General features: G+C 41.1%; 1 protein-coding gene across 6 annotated transcripts in view; it reads right to left on the reverse strand.

Annotated features, from left to right (window-relative positions):
* MND1 (meiotic nuclear divisions 1) overlaps nt 1-12,506 on the reverse strand; it is a 109,421-nt gene extending 96,915 nt beyond the window's left edge. For 4 of the 6 annotated variants that reach the window (XR_004625820.1, XM_034661501.1, XM_034661503.1 and 1 more), the window contains exons 1-3: nt 11,926-12,434; nt 5,434-5,499; nt 1,294-1,351 (exon numbers count right to left, since the gene is read on the reverse strand). Coding sequence is in view for 4 of the 6 variants with exons in the window: in XM_034661501.1 (XP_034517392.1) it covers nt 1,294-1,351; nt 5,434-5,499; nt 11,926-11,931 (130 nt within the window). In the remaining 2 variants the exon portion in view is untranslated. The other 2 variants (XM_034661502.1, XM_034661505.1) reach the window with 2 other exon arrangements.
* Nucleotides 12,507-13,410: the final 904 nt, after the last annotated feature.

Here is a 13,410-nt window from a genome sequence, read left to right on the forward strand (position 1 = left end):
AAAAAAAAAAAAAAAAGAAAGGTGGGGTAATCAGGAGGGGGAATGAAACATGAGAGACTATGGACTATGAGAAACAAACTGAGGGCCTCAGAGGGGAGGGAGTGGGGGATGGATAGACCGGTGATGGGTAGTAAGGAGGGCACGTATTGCATGGTGCACTCGGTGTTATACGCAACTAATGAAGCATCGAACTTTACATTGGAATTCAGGGATGTACTGTTTGGTGACTAACATAATATAATAAAAAATCATTAAAAAAAAAAATGTACCACTGGTGAGTGATGGCGACAATAAGAGAAGCTATGCATGTGGGGGAGCAGGATGCATACGGGACATCTCTGTACCTTCCTCTCAATTTTGCTGTGAACCTTAAACTGCTCTAAAAAATTAGGTTTAGAAAAAAATTTACAGATAGCATGTTACTCATTAATTTTAGCAGCAAAATTTGGGAACAACCTAGCTGTTCAATAATAATGACAGGCTATACAAATTATAGCACAGCAGGTGGTCCCAGAATGAAACATTAGGAGATGCAAATGTTATACATTATTTTTTAGAAAAAGCAAATGACATAGGGAAATGTAGATGATATAATGCTATAAGAAAAATACATGAACACAAAACTGCATATGCAGCATGGTTCCCTCTGGGGGGATAAAAAAGAAAAAGGACAGATACATGCATACACAGACAGATAGAACCTAAGAATAAGACATCAAAATACAACAAAATGTTAGCAGAGGTGATCCCAGAAAGAGGGCTTATGAAAAATTTGACTTTGATTATATACTTTATAATTTTCAAATCTGTTAAATATGTATAGCTTATATAAGGAAAATAAGGTTTAAAAAATAAATATGTCATACGTAGTGGGTTTAACAGTGACCCTTCAAAAGATAACTCCCAAAACCTGTGAATGTGACCTTATTTGGAAAAAGGGTACAATTAAGAATCACGGGATGCAGTCATCCCAGATTTAGGGTGGGTCCCAAATCCAATGATATATGTCCTTATATGAGACAGAATGGGAGAAAACAAAGAGGAATTCAATGGGAAAACAGAGGCAGAGATTAGAATGATGTTATTAATCCAAGCACTGCTGGCAGCCACCAGAAGCTAGGAGAGAAGCATGAAATAGATTCTCCTTCAGCATTTCCAGAAGGAACCAACGCTACCAACACTTCAATTTTAGACTTCTGGCCTCCAAAACTATGAGAGAATAAATGTGAAAGACTAGTGCAGAAAAGATGACCAATATTTCCCAAAATATCTCAGCCCATCTTTGATACTCACTAATGCCTTTCTCTTTGGGAGCAATCTTCTCCATGTCTTTTAGTTGAAACACATCTTTCTGTTTAAAAGAGTTTGAAAAGAGATGAAAAACAAGTATTTATCTTCTACTATGTATTTATATTTACCATCCTATATTAGTAAAACAGTGTACTATAAAAGCTGTGTCTGGTAATGAACAGCACAACAGAATCACGCATTTTAGAGCTAGAAGAAACTGCAATTATTCTGTTCAATACCTTCAACAGAACTTAAAAGGGACAAATATTGCACGAATATGCAGTTCTTTAAAGTAAATGGAGAGAATAACGTAAAGAAAATCGTCCCAATGAATTATAAAGACTACTTAAAATGAATTCTTTAACATGAGATAATCACCTTCTCTGCGCTTTAAGAAAACACAGTCATTTGTTTAGCATATATCATATGCCACAGATTTGGCAGTTCTAACTAAAAGTACAACAGGCAATTGTCAAGATTTGTTTCCACTTACGGTTTCACGGAGAGCTATACCTAAACAATAGGAAAATTATACAATTCATGGCTGCCTATCAGTGATTCACCTAGACAGGTGGCATGTCCACCACGTGCAAAACAAAACAGTATGGGAAGATAAACATGCAGAATATGTAATCTTGCTTGTAGTTGGGAAAAAATCTATGTAGAACACTTCTTTATTCTTTTTTTTTTCTTTAAAGATTTTATTTATTTGACAGAGAGAGAGAGCACAAGCAGTGGAGCTGCTAGCAAAGGAAGAAGTAGGCTCCCCACTGAGCAAGGAGCCCGATGCGGGACTCGATCCCACGACCCCAGGATCATGACCTGAGCCAAGCGCAGAGGCTTGACTGAGCCACCCAGGTGTCCTGAACACTCCTTTATTCTTGGACTAAGCCTTGGTTAAAGTGGTGAAAAGAGCTTAGATAACAAAAGTGAAATATCTGGAAATACTCGAGTATTCAGTAATTATAACAGAATTATTGTGATTGTTTTAATGGAAATCCAGGCTCTATTTCTTCTAAAATAAACTTGAAAAGGTAACTTCAATAGGATGGAAATTAGATTTCATAAAAATTTAAAACTTCTGCTCATGCAAGGGAACTATTAAGAAACTGAAAAGACAAGGGGCGCCTGGGTGGCACAGCGGTTGGGCGTCTGCCTTCGGCTCAGGGCGTGATCCCGTCGTTATGGGATCCAGCCCCACATCAGGCTCCTCTGCTATGAGCCTGCTTCTTCCTCTCCCACACCCCCTGCTTCTGTTCCCTCTCTCGCTGGCTGTCTCTATCTCTGTCAAATAAATAAATAAAATCTTTAAAAAAAAAAAAAAAGAAAAGAAAAGAAACTGAAAAGACAAATACTGACCAGAAAATATTCACAAAACATAGCTGACAAAAGACTGGTACCCAGCATGTATAAAGAACTCCTTTAAAGTGCATTCCTTCCCCACCCCACCCAAAATGAATACATAAATGGATAAAGGAGAGGACAGATGAATATATATTTGATAAAGTAAGTAGAGTAAAATGTTAATAGAATCTAGGTGTTGGGCATATAGGTGTTAACTGTAAAATTCTTTCATCTTTTGTAATAAAATACTGGAAGAAGTAAATTCATCTCACTACACTTAAGATTCAGTAAATCAAGGAAAATACTGTCCCTGATCTTAGAGTGTGAAATCAATTTTTGCACGTCTGTAAATAAATCGTTTAAAGGTAATACTTTAGGGTCTCAGAAAACATGAAATAAATTACTGCCTTCAGACCTCTAATGCATTTTTAAAAATCAATTAATCAAATCTATTTGCAAACATTTTAGATTCCCTGAAAAAAGAATATGAACTCACTGAGCCATCTGCCTATACGTGGTCATCAAGGAAGAGCTCCGGACATACTGGCTGCCATTGTGGGATTGCTGTGTAAATAAGTGGGCTTACAAAGTGCTAGCCTCAGAACTGAAGTGTGGTCACTTAAGTGAACAGAGAAAATGATCTTAAGGAAATATTAGTTCTCCACAGTATTAAACAGAGGTAATAAAGGAGAAATGAACATAATGGGCTCTAGCCCTTTATATATGTACGTGTGTATATATATATATACACACATACATATTTTTATAATTTATGTTATATATATATGTAAAACCACGTGTAAGATACCATGGAAGGCACACAGTTATAAAGCTAGACAACTTTTAATTAAGTACTTATGATCTGGACATTGTAATGATTTACATGGATTATCTTATTTAACCTTCATACCAACACTGGCAGCTGGATACAATTATTACCATCCTTTTTAAGAGACAAGGAAACTGAGACATAGGTCAAATACTTGCTTAAGGTCACAAAGCTATCCAGTAAAACGGATTTCAGGTGCAAGTGCCCTCTCATTGAGGGATATTGCTCCCATGCTATTCTTAAGTTTTTCTATTACATTAGCAACTTCAAACATACACACACACACACACACACACACACGAATGAATATATAGGAATATATGAACTGAAATCAATCTATACAATCAATTTTTAGCTTTACATAAAAACTGAGTGACTACTGAGCTTCTGGAAGCTGCTAATACTCATCGGTATCATGTTATTAATTGATAGTAGGGTTGAAAAATTTGCAATCTGAAACAGCCAATTTTGATACTTGAGAAAATTAACAATATCATAAAGGACAAAATAATATCCCCCACCACTCTCTCCAGCTTTCCACTGCCTAGTAAGAATTAAATCTACTTTTCTTGCTGAGACCACAGGAAAAATATTCAAACTCAGTAGAATAGTCATAATCTTCACCTGTAAACTTCATCAATTTATCTTTCTAATCATCATTATTCTTTTTTCTAAATATTTTATTTATTTATTTTAGAGAGAGAGAGAGCGTGTGAGCAGGGGAAGGCACAAAGGGAGAGGGAGAGGATCTAAAGCAGACTCTGGAGCTGAGTGCGGGGCCCAACGCCAGGCTCAATCTCATGACCCTGATATCGTGACCTGGGGTGAAATCAAGGGTCAGAGACATATAACTGACAGAGTCACCCAGGCACATCTTCCTAATCATCATTATTAATATGATACTCTGTTCTGAATTGCCAATAACTTTTGGTAAGTCATTGTAGGCAGGTAACATTAGTAAGATTACTCTTAGAGGGCAGTTTTTAAAACAAAGGTCCCCAGAATGTTTTGCTTGTTTTACTGAAAATCTGCATTATCAAAATGAAAATGTCAAGTATTATCATTAATTATCTTATTAATTTCATATTCTACTTCACCATTTTCTCCCAACTTCTTCACACCTGTATATAATGAAAGTAGCCAGTGGGTTGGAGCCAGACCAGACTTTGAAGGTCCTGTCAAGTATGAAGCTAAGACAAAGGAAGTTAAAGTTCGAGTTTTTTGTAGCCTTAAGATTTAGACTTGAACCTGGAAGGAAAGGAGCTACGTATAGCAGCATGGTAAAGAAAACAGCCTCTAGAGCCAGGTACCTGGGTTTGGATCCTGGCTCTGCCACTTAGGACCTGAAACTTCAAACATATTTCCTGTTAGTGGCAGGCACAAATATCTGAAATAAACTAAGGTGGCCTACGTACCATGATACGTGTGTTACACTACAGACAGATTCATAAACAGAAGGAGGCAGGATTCAGCACTGCTTCTAAAATCAGTTGTTCCTCCCTGGATCTGAATCCTGGTACGACTGCTTTTATTTTTGAGATTCAGGGGTGGTATTTTATAGGCTGTGTATCAGATGTCCTCATCAGTAGAATGAAGATCATAACAGTACTGATCTCACAGAGTTAAAAAGGGTGGAATCAGATAACCTACACCAAGTCATCGGATCAATGACTGGCACCTAGGAGGCAATCAGTAGAGGTCAACTATTAACATTATTTGTAGGCAGAAAGGGGACACAATCAAATATATGCTTCAGAAAGGTCATTCTGGACAGAAGTAAACATTGGGATAGGGTTCTTTCTTACTCCATAGCTTCATAGAAACAAAATCTGCTTGCAGAATTTTATCCATTCTTCTGGAAATTAATCAGCATTGACATCTAATGAAACAGATACAATTAAACTGTGAATGACATACACTTAAGGAGAAAATTACATAAAATACTGAAAATCTTAAAGAAAACAACTCACCGTCTCAAAAAATATTTCCATCATGCGGGCTCTCTTCTCCTCTGCACTCAGTCCTTTTTTCTTTGACTAAAGCACAAAGATAAAAAAGTAAACGCTGCATTAAAAAAAAAAAAAAAAAGAGACACTATATTTTAAAACAACTTGGTCTGAAACATTACCTGAAATGTTATGGTCTTGTCTGCCAATGGGTTTGAAAACTCTAAAGACTCATTTTAACTACTGTATGCCAAGCCTTGTGGTTAGTGCTGCCAGTGTAGTAATAAGAACTGTGGTTGAGACAGGGCCTGGCAGCTTACAGAAATTCAATATTTATCAAATGATCCAATGATAGGTCACAGTATTTACCTTCAAAAAACTTACAACTTTACAGAGAAAACAGTCATAACTAATAAATGATGAAGAGGTCATTGCACAAATTGCTACCAAAGACAGAATGAATTCCACCCTGGGGAAGGCTGAGGCCTATCTAGGAAGGCTAGAGATGAAAAGGATTTGGGCAAGTCGAGAAATGGTGAGAAGGTGTCCTGGACAGACCACACACAGGCACGATATTATGGAAGTACATGGAATGCTCCAGAAAGACAAGCACACAGGGACGATTGCTGTGTGGTGCGTGGAGAGGGAGTGGCAGGTAAGGTGAGAAAGGCTGTCTGGGGCCAGATCATGGGAGGCTGACTGTCCAGCCCAAGGGCATGTACGTTATTCTAGACAATGAGACTCTACTGAACAATCTCTAAAGCAGGAGAGTGACAAGATTAGAGTTACATTTTAGTAAGTTGACATTGAGGAGCATTGTGGAGGGAGGGCTGGAGGATGGAAAAAACTACCCAAGTAGAAAACGGAAGCCTACTGCAGGTTACTATTATTCTAGAACTACAGTTTAGCCAATTTAAAATTAAGATGATTAACAGGTAATTAAAATCTGTTGATAATGAATTTTACTATATACTGTATTTAGAATATATACATAAGGGGCGCCTGGGTGGCACAGCAGTTAAGCGTCTGCCTTCGGCTCAGGGCATGATCCCGGCATTATGGGATGGAGCCCCACATCAGGCTCCTCTGCTATGAGCCTGCTTCTTCCTCTCCCACTCCCCCTGCTTGTGTTCCCTCTCTCGCTGGCTGTCTCTATCTCTGTCAAATAAATAAATAAAAATCTCTAAAAAAAAATAGAATATATACATAAAGCTGAAATACAAAATTTTTTTAAAAAGCCAAATTCCCTCAAGGTGAAGATTCACAGAAAACAAAATAGAGAACTATCATCTCTAGTAGAGAATTCCACACTAATGTTTAAGTGATCTGCATCTTTCTCAAAAATCACACAGGAGTACGAGGCAACATAAATTGTTTAGTAAGAACTTTGAAACACTTTACACCACTTAAAAAAGCAGACATAAAAAACAGAGACTGAGCCTGTCCAACCGAATACTCCATTAGAAAATGAAAGCCTACAATAGCTGGGGAAAGGGGCTTGACACTGCCTTTCTGAATACATACCAGACTACACCAGTCTTCATGCTACGCACACAACCTAGATACCCACTCACTCATTTTCACAGCAATAAAATGATCAGGTGTTCCTTGATGAGCTGTGTGGGTAAAATAAGTAGGCTTCAAGTGGATATTTCTTTTTTGTCTGTCTGCTCTCAAACACTGCAGTTCCCCTGGGGTTCTCTATTGACCCCCTCATCTCCTCACACCTTTTCTTTGATCTCATCTGCGTTTATGGTTTTAACTGACACTTATGCTGAATCCTCGGATCTTTACATCAGCCTCAAGAATGCTCCTGAGCTTCAATCTCAAGTGTCTACCTGCCTGCTGGACGGACTTCACACGCAGAGGGTTTACAGGGAACTCGTCTTCTCCCACATCTACTCCCCAAACCTGCTGTTCTAGATCGTGAGCTCAGTTAGATATTACCTTGTTAGCCAAGCCAGAGGCCTGGCGGTCATCCCAGGCTCCTTCACCCCTCTCACTCCACATAAGACCAATCACCAAGTTCTGCCGGTTTTGGCCACACTTTGTCCCATCCTCTAAGTTCACATTATACCCTGTCAAGAAGCAGATGTAACCATGCCTCTTCCTTGCTTAAAATTAAAAGCCTTCAGTGGCTCTGAACCATCCAGAAGTATCCAATCACTTACAGTGATATACAAGGCCCTTTATCACCTGTCCCCAATCTACCTCTCACAGACACCACTCTCCACTTCAAATTTTACCGTAACAGGGAGAGTTAAGCAACTTGAGCTGTAATACAAAAATTAGACAGTCCCTGACTTACCATCGTTTGACTTTTTCAACTTTACGATGGTGTGAAAGCGATACACATTCAGTAGAAACCATACTTCGAATTTTGAATTTGACTCTTTCCCAACTAGTGATTGGTGGTATGATACTGTCATGGTGCTGGGCAGCCACGGGACCATGAGGTAAACACCCGATACACTTAGAACCATTCTGTGCCCTCATACCCATTCTGTTTTTCACCTTCAGTACAGTTTTCAACAAGTTACATGAGATAGTCAATACATTATTATAAAATAGACTTTGTCTTAGATGCTTTTGTCCAGCTATAGGCTAATGTCTAAGTGTTCTGAGCATGGTTAAGATGCGCTATGATGTTCCATACGTTAGGTGTATTAAACGCATTTTTGATTTAATGATATTTTCAACTTACAATGGGTTTGTCACCGTGTAACTCCATTGTAAGTTGAGGAAGACCTGCATTTTTTTTTTTTTAAGATTTTATGTATTTATTTGCCAGAGAGAGAGGAAGCACAAGCAAGGGGATCGGCGGGCAGAGGAAGAAGCGGTCTCCCCGCTGACCAAGGAGCCTAATGCGAGACTCAATCCCAGGACCGCAAGATCATGACCTGAGCCGAAGACAGACTCTTAACGGACTGAGCCATGCAGGCGTCCAAAGATCTGTACTTGTAATTCTCCACTCCCAGCATGCTCGTTCCCATCTCTGTGTCTTTAAAAACCTGTTCAATCTAAAACAGCTGCTCCTCTTGCCTATTCAAAAACTTCAAAAAGTCTCCCAAGGTTTAGTTTAAGCATTCTGTAAAAGAGCTTCTGTGAGCTCGCAGGACAGTCTGAGTGTCATTCCATGTGTTCCCAGAACACCCAAATCCATTAGTATACTTGTCATTCTCAGCCGACTGAAAACTTCTTCAGAACATGCACTGCCCTTGCCTTCCTCGAGCTTAGTGCTAGATTAGAGCAGACAGAAAGGCCAGCCCTTGACTTCGAGGGCACGTATCTAAAACTCTAGCCCTAAAATTTGAGACTATTCAGGCTCCCAAATCCCACAACACCCACTGCACTCCCATAAATACAACACAGGGTAAATTAATAATAAATTCTGCGGCAACCATTTATTGCCTTTCTTGGAGAGATAAATCATAGAAATCTCAGGTAGGCAAGCTCCGAGAAACCACACAGACCTATTCACTAAACCCTGAGTCGAGAGCTAGCATTCAATACCGCTTTAATTAGTCTCCCTTCACACTGGCCTCAGCAGTATGAGAATAAACCAAGCGTGAAACTCAGTTAAGAAGGCTCTTTTGGCTCATTTCTCTAGTCCAGTGCGTTTCAAATTGCCATTAGAATCATCTCAGGAGCTTTTAAAAAATACCGATGCCAAGGCGCATGCCATTTGAACTGAATGAGAATCTCTGAGACTGGCCTGGGCCTGGATGTTTTTAAAAGTCTCTCCAGGTGCTTTAACTGGCCCCAGGATTGAGAACACTGCTCTTCTCACCCCAGAATCTAGAGGCGGCTCAGGGGCACTGTGGGGCAGTGAGGATCCCTTTAGGACTTCAGTCTGTGGCTGCATCAGTGGAAAACAGAGGCAAAACTTTAGGAAAGGCTCCTAATGTTTTGGTATTATTAAACAGCTCCCTGGAGAGACTCATGAACTCCACAAGAGTCTGCCACCCAGAAGCAGACAATGAGAGTCTATGTCCTAGAGCCACACAGTTTTACGAAAGCTCTTATCACTCAGTTCAGTAGCTATTAAAGTTACTCAAGAAATACAGATGAGCTGTAACATCCATTTACATTGTTTTAAGGCTAATTTATTCGTTAGCCTCTTCTATAACTAGAAATAGTTTTTATAATTAACCACAGTAGGACAATAGCATGGCCAGAATTAAAATAACTAATGTAAAAGAATGCCATGCTAATTCATATTCAGAAATTTCACCAAAAGGGGCGCCTGGGTGGCACAGTGGTTAAGCATCTGCCTTCGGCTCAGGGCATGATCCCGGCGTTATGGGATCGAGCCCCACATCAGGCCTCCTCCGCTATGAGCCTGCTTCTTCCTCTCCCACTCCCTCTGCTTGTGTTCCCTCTCTCACTGGCTGTCTCTATCTCTGTAATAAATAAATAAAATCTTAAAAAAAAAAAAATAAAAATAAAAAATAAAGATTGAAAAAAAAAAAAAAAGAAATTTCACCAAAAAATCAACAAGGGCTCATTTAATAACATTAAATTTCTTTAATGTTCTTCTGACAACATAAGTTAGAGATGCATTCAAATTAGTAAGTAAGGGGACTCACGACTTGAGCTGAGGACAACAAAACTTTCTGGCTGACCAACACACAGCTATCCCCACTTTTCAGAAGACCTACATTAGTACCTGTTTTCACTAATCGAAAGAAATCGTAAGAGCATTTTCACTTGTATGAAAAAAGGCAAAAAGTGAAAAGTGTTCAGCGTTTGTTTTAGGAATGGCTCCGCCACACTCCTTCCCCGGGAACTACATTCAGCATCTCAAGCATAAGCCACCACAGCTTTGAACTGGGTTGGTGAGCATCTGTGCTGTATCTCAATTTATTTTGTGCATCTGTTAGCAAGATGTGTCCTAAGGTATCTGAAAAGCCTGAGAGAAAAAAAAATTTTTTTTTTAAAGATTTTATTTATTTATTTGACAGAGAGAGATAGCCAGCGAGAGAGGAACACAAGCAGAGGGAGTGGGAGAGGAAGAAGCAGGCTCCCAGCAGAGGAGCCTGATGCGGGGTTCGATCCCAGGACTCCGGGATCACGCCCTGAGCCAAAGGCAGACGCTTAACGACTGAGCCACCCAGGAGCCCCCCAAAAAAATTTTAAATTAAGCCTAAGAGGTTATTTTTTGGGTCTAGGAATGCTCGAAAATTTTTTCCATATAAATTAATAATTGTTTCTTCACCTTAAGCCATTTCCGATTACGAAAGGCTTCACAGGAACACTACTTTCAAAGAGTGGGGGAAACCTGTATTTTAAACCACTTAAAAAAAACCCATACACCTAGGGGGGCCTGAATGGTTAAGTGTCTGCCTTTGGCTCAGGTCATGATCCCAGGGTCCTGGGATCCAGCCCAGCATTGGGCTCTCTGCTAAGCAGTGAGTCTGTTTCTCCCTCTCCCTCTGCCGCTGTGCCTGCTGGTGCTCTCTCTCTCAAATAAAAAAACAAAACAAAACAAAAAACACCCAAAAATATGTATCTAAGGAACCTTCTCCAATTAGGAGTTACAGATTTCTTAAAATCAGCCCTGTTTACCAATTACAATAAAATTTTGAAAAATTAAAAGTAGATATCTGTTGTCCTCAGAAGTGGCACAGTACATTGCATTTCTCCAATTCCAAAATTATGCCTAGATTTATAACTGTTTATTCACGAAGCCTTCCCAAATCAAAACAAACAGCTATTAATTCACAATCAGGAAAGAGAACAAAGGTTTGTCTTAATCAACGTAACACTAAACTTACTTCTTGAGCATACATTAAAAAATAGAATGTATCTCAAAATGTTATTCTCATTTATTTCATGTTTCTTCATTATCGGAGGTAAGCATATGAAAATAGCTCACAGCATATTACCATTTAGTATTAGAAGGTGACTCATATGTAAAGAGAGATTAGGGAAAAGGATAAAGTTAATGCATTTGTGCGGCATAGTTCTCAGTAGTCAGTTTATCAGGCCAGTAACGATGAGAAACATACAATCACACAGCACTGGTAACAGATTTAACTGTGGTCCTGCTCGGTGTCTGAGACCATTTTCTGCGCAGGTGGCTGCGTTGTTAGTTTAACCACAAAGAAGCCGTTATCAGTTGTAATTACATCTGGACAAGTATCTTCAAATAAATATCGTACAACCTAGACCCTTGCCCAGCAAAATAACGGCCACTTAACTAAATTAAGATATTAAAATCCTAGATCCATTTAATTAGATGTTGATTCTATGCCAAGAGAAGCAGAAAAAAATGACATGAAACTGAAGGTTTATGAAAATGATTTGATGAGATGGAAGACATTAAATTCACCGAGATAAAAGGTCGATCTGGAATCTTACCAGGACTTAACCTATCATGGCATGCAAGGAAGGCTAATTCAGTGCTTCCCTAATAACGGGACTAACTCCCTACCAACTAGCAGTCCAAGGCGCCAAAGGGCATCGATTCTTCCCTTTTAGTGAAAAAGCAACGGATTTTCAAAGAAATCTTACTGGCATAAAAGACTCTCTAGGTTACTTCTGAAATCGTGAGCCATTCAGAAACGTGCTCCACAAATTACAGTACATGGCACCCCTCAATCGTCGAAAAACAAGAGCCATTAGGATCCAAGGCGCCGGTCCGTCTCGCTCACACCCTTCCCGGTTCTTCCTAAGAGGCTGCAGCTTTGGAGGCCGAATCCCGGGAGCCTGGGGCTCTGGTTCTGAAGGGGCTCGTGCTCTGACCGGTCACTAAGTTTGTGAGACACACCCGGTCACGTTCACGAACGCTCCTCGGGTGTGCTCCGAGGACAGCGCGGGGTGCGGCGGGGCGGAAGGGCCCGGGGGCGCAGGGGTCGTGGGCCCTGCGCCGCACGCGCCCCAGCCTCTGGGATCGGGCCGCGTCGAGCCGGCGGCCCCTCCGGGGGAGCCAAGCCCCGGAAGCCCCCCGGGGCCCCACGCTGCCGAGGGGCCCTGCGGCCCGGAGACTGGGGAGGCTCGAGACCTGGGACCTTGGCCTTAGCTCTTACCATGGCGCGGTCGGCGGGTCTTCCGGTGGCCGGGCCTGCGCGCGAGGAGAGGGGCGGGGCGGGGCGGGGCGAGGCAGGCCCGGGCGGGTTTGATTTTGGCGCCACCAGCGCCGCGGGGCGGAGCCGCGACGAGGACGAGTGGGAGGGAGGCGCTGGGGCGGGGGAAGGACGATCTCCGCCCGGACGGCGCGCGGCGACCCCTGGCGGCGGTGCCGAGCGGCCGGCCCGGGAGGGGCGGGGCCTGCGGGGGGAGCCCGGGGACTGGGGGTTCGTGCGCCTGGTGTCTGCGCTTGCACCCTCCTCTTCTCCCTGGTGTAGAATGTGACTCCCTTTTCTCTCTTTTTTAGAAAGTCTTGAGCCCTCACTTTAGTGCGCGTTTTCTTCGTGCTGCAGAAACCGACCGAGGTGTGCCTTAAAAAAACAGAGGAGGTTTGACGCTAGGGAAGGAAGCACTACCCTCCATCCACCAGGATTTGCCCAGTCTGGGGCCGACTTTCTTCTCTCTCCTAATGTTACCCCACTTCTCTGCAACCTCTCTTCACTGCTTTCCCAGTTTTTGAAAATCCCTTTGTTTGTTTTTCCCTTAGGCTTATTTATACTTTGTTGTTTTTTTAAGAAAACAAGAGAATGAATTTCAAATGAAAACTGTCGAAAACCTGCTACCTCACAATCTGACAATAAATGGGGATTTGGGTCTGAAGCTTGGGCCCCTTAGCCTAAAGGTGCTACAAAATTAACTCAGACGTGTCAACTGTTTTGAAATTATTGCACGTTATTTTGAACCGTCTTAGAGCATACCAATTTTATTGAGAGCATGAAGAGTGACATCTAAAGTGGGAATTTGTATCTCCTATTGCTTCTTTAAGAAACGGAAGCAAAGAAGGGATATATTGATTGCTTAGAGTTCCATTAATTTAGTTTTTCTACAGTGTATTACAGTACAATATGATTGACGGTACATCAGATGATT

Source organism: Ailuropoda melanoleuca, chromosome 5 (assembly GCF_002007445.2).
Source record: "Ailuropoda melanoleuca isolate Jingjing chromosome 5, ASM200744v2, whole genome shotgun sequence".
Lineage (NCBI taxonomy): Eukaryota > Metazoa > Chordata > Mammalia > Carnivora > Ursidae > Ailuropoda > Ailuropoda melanoleuca.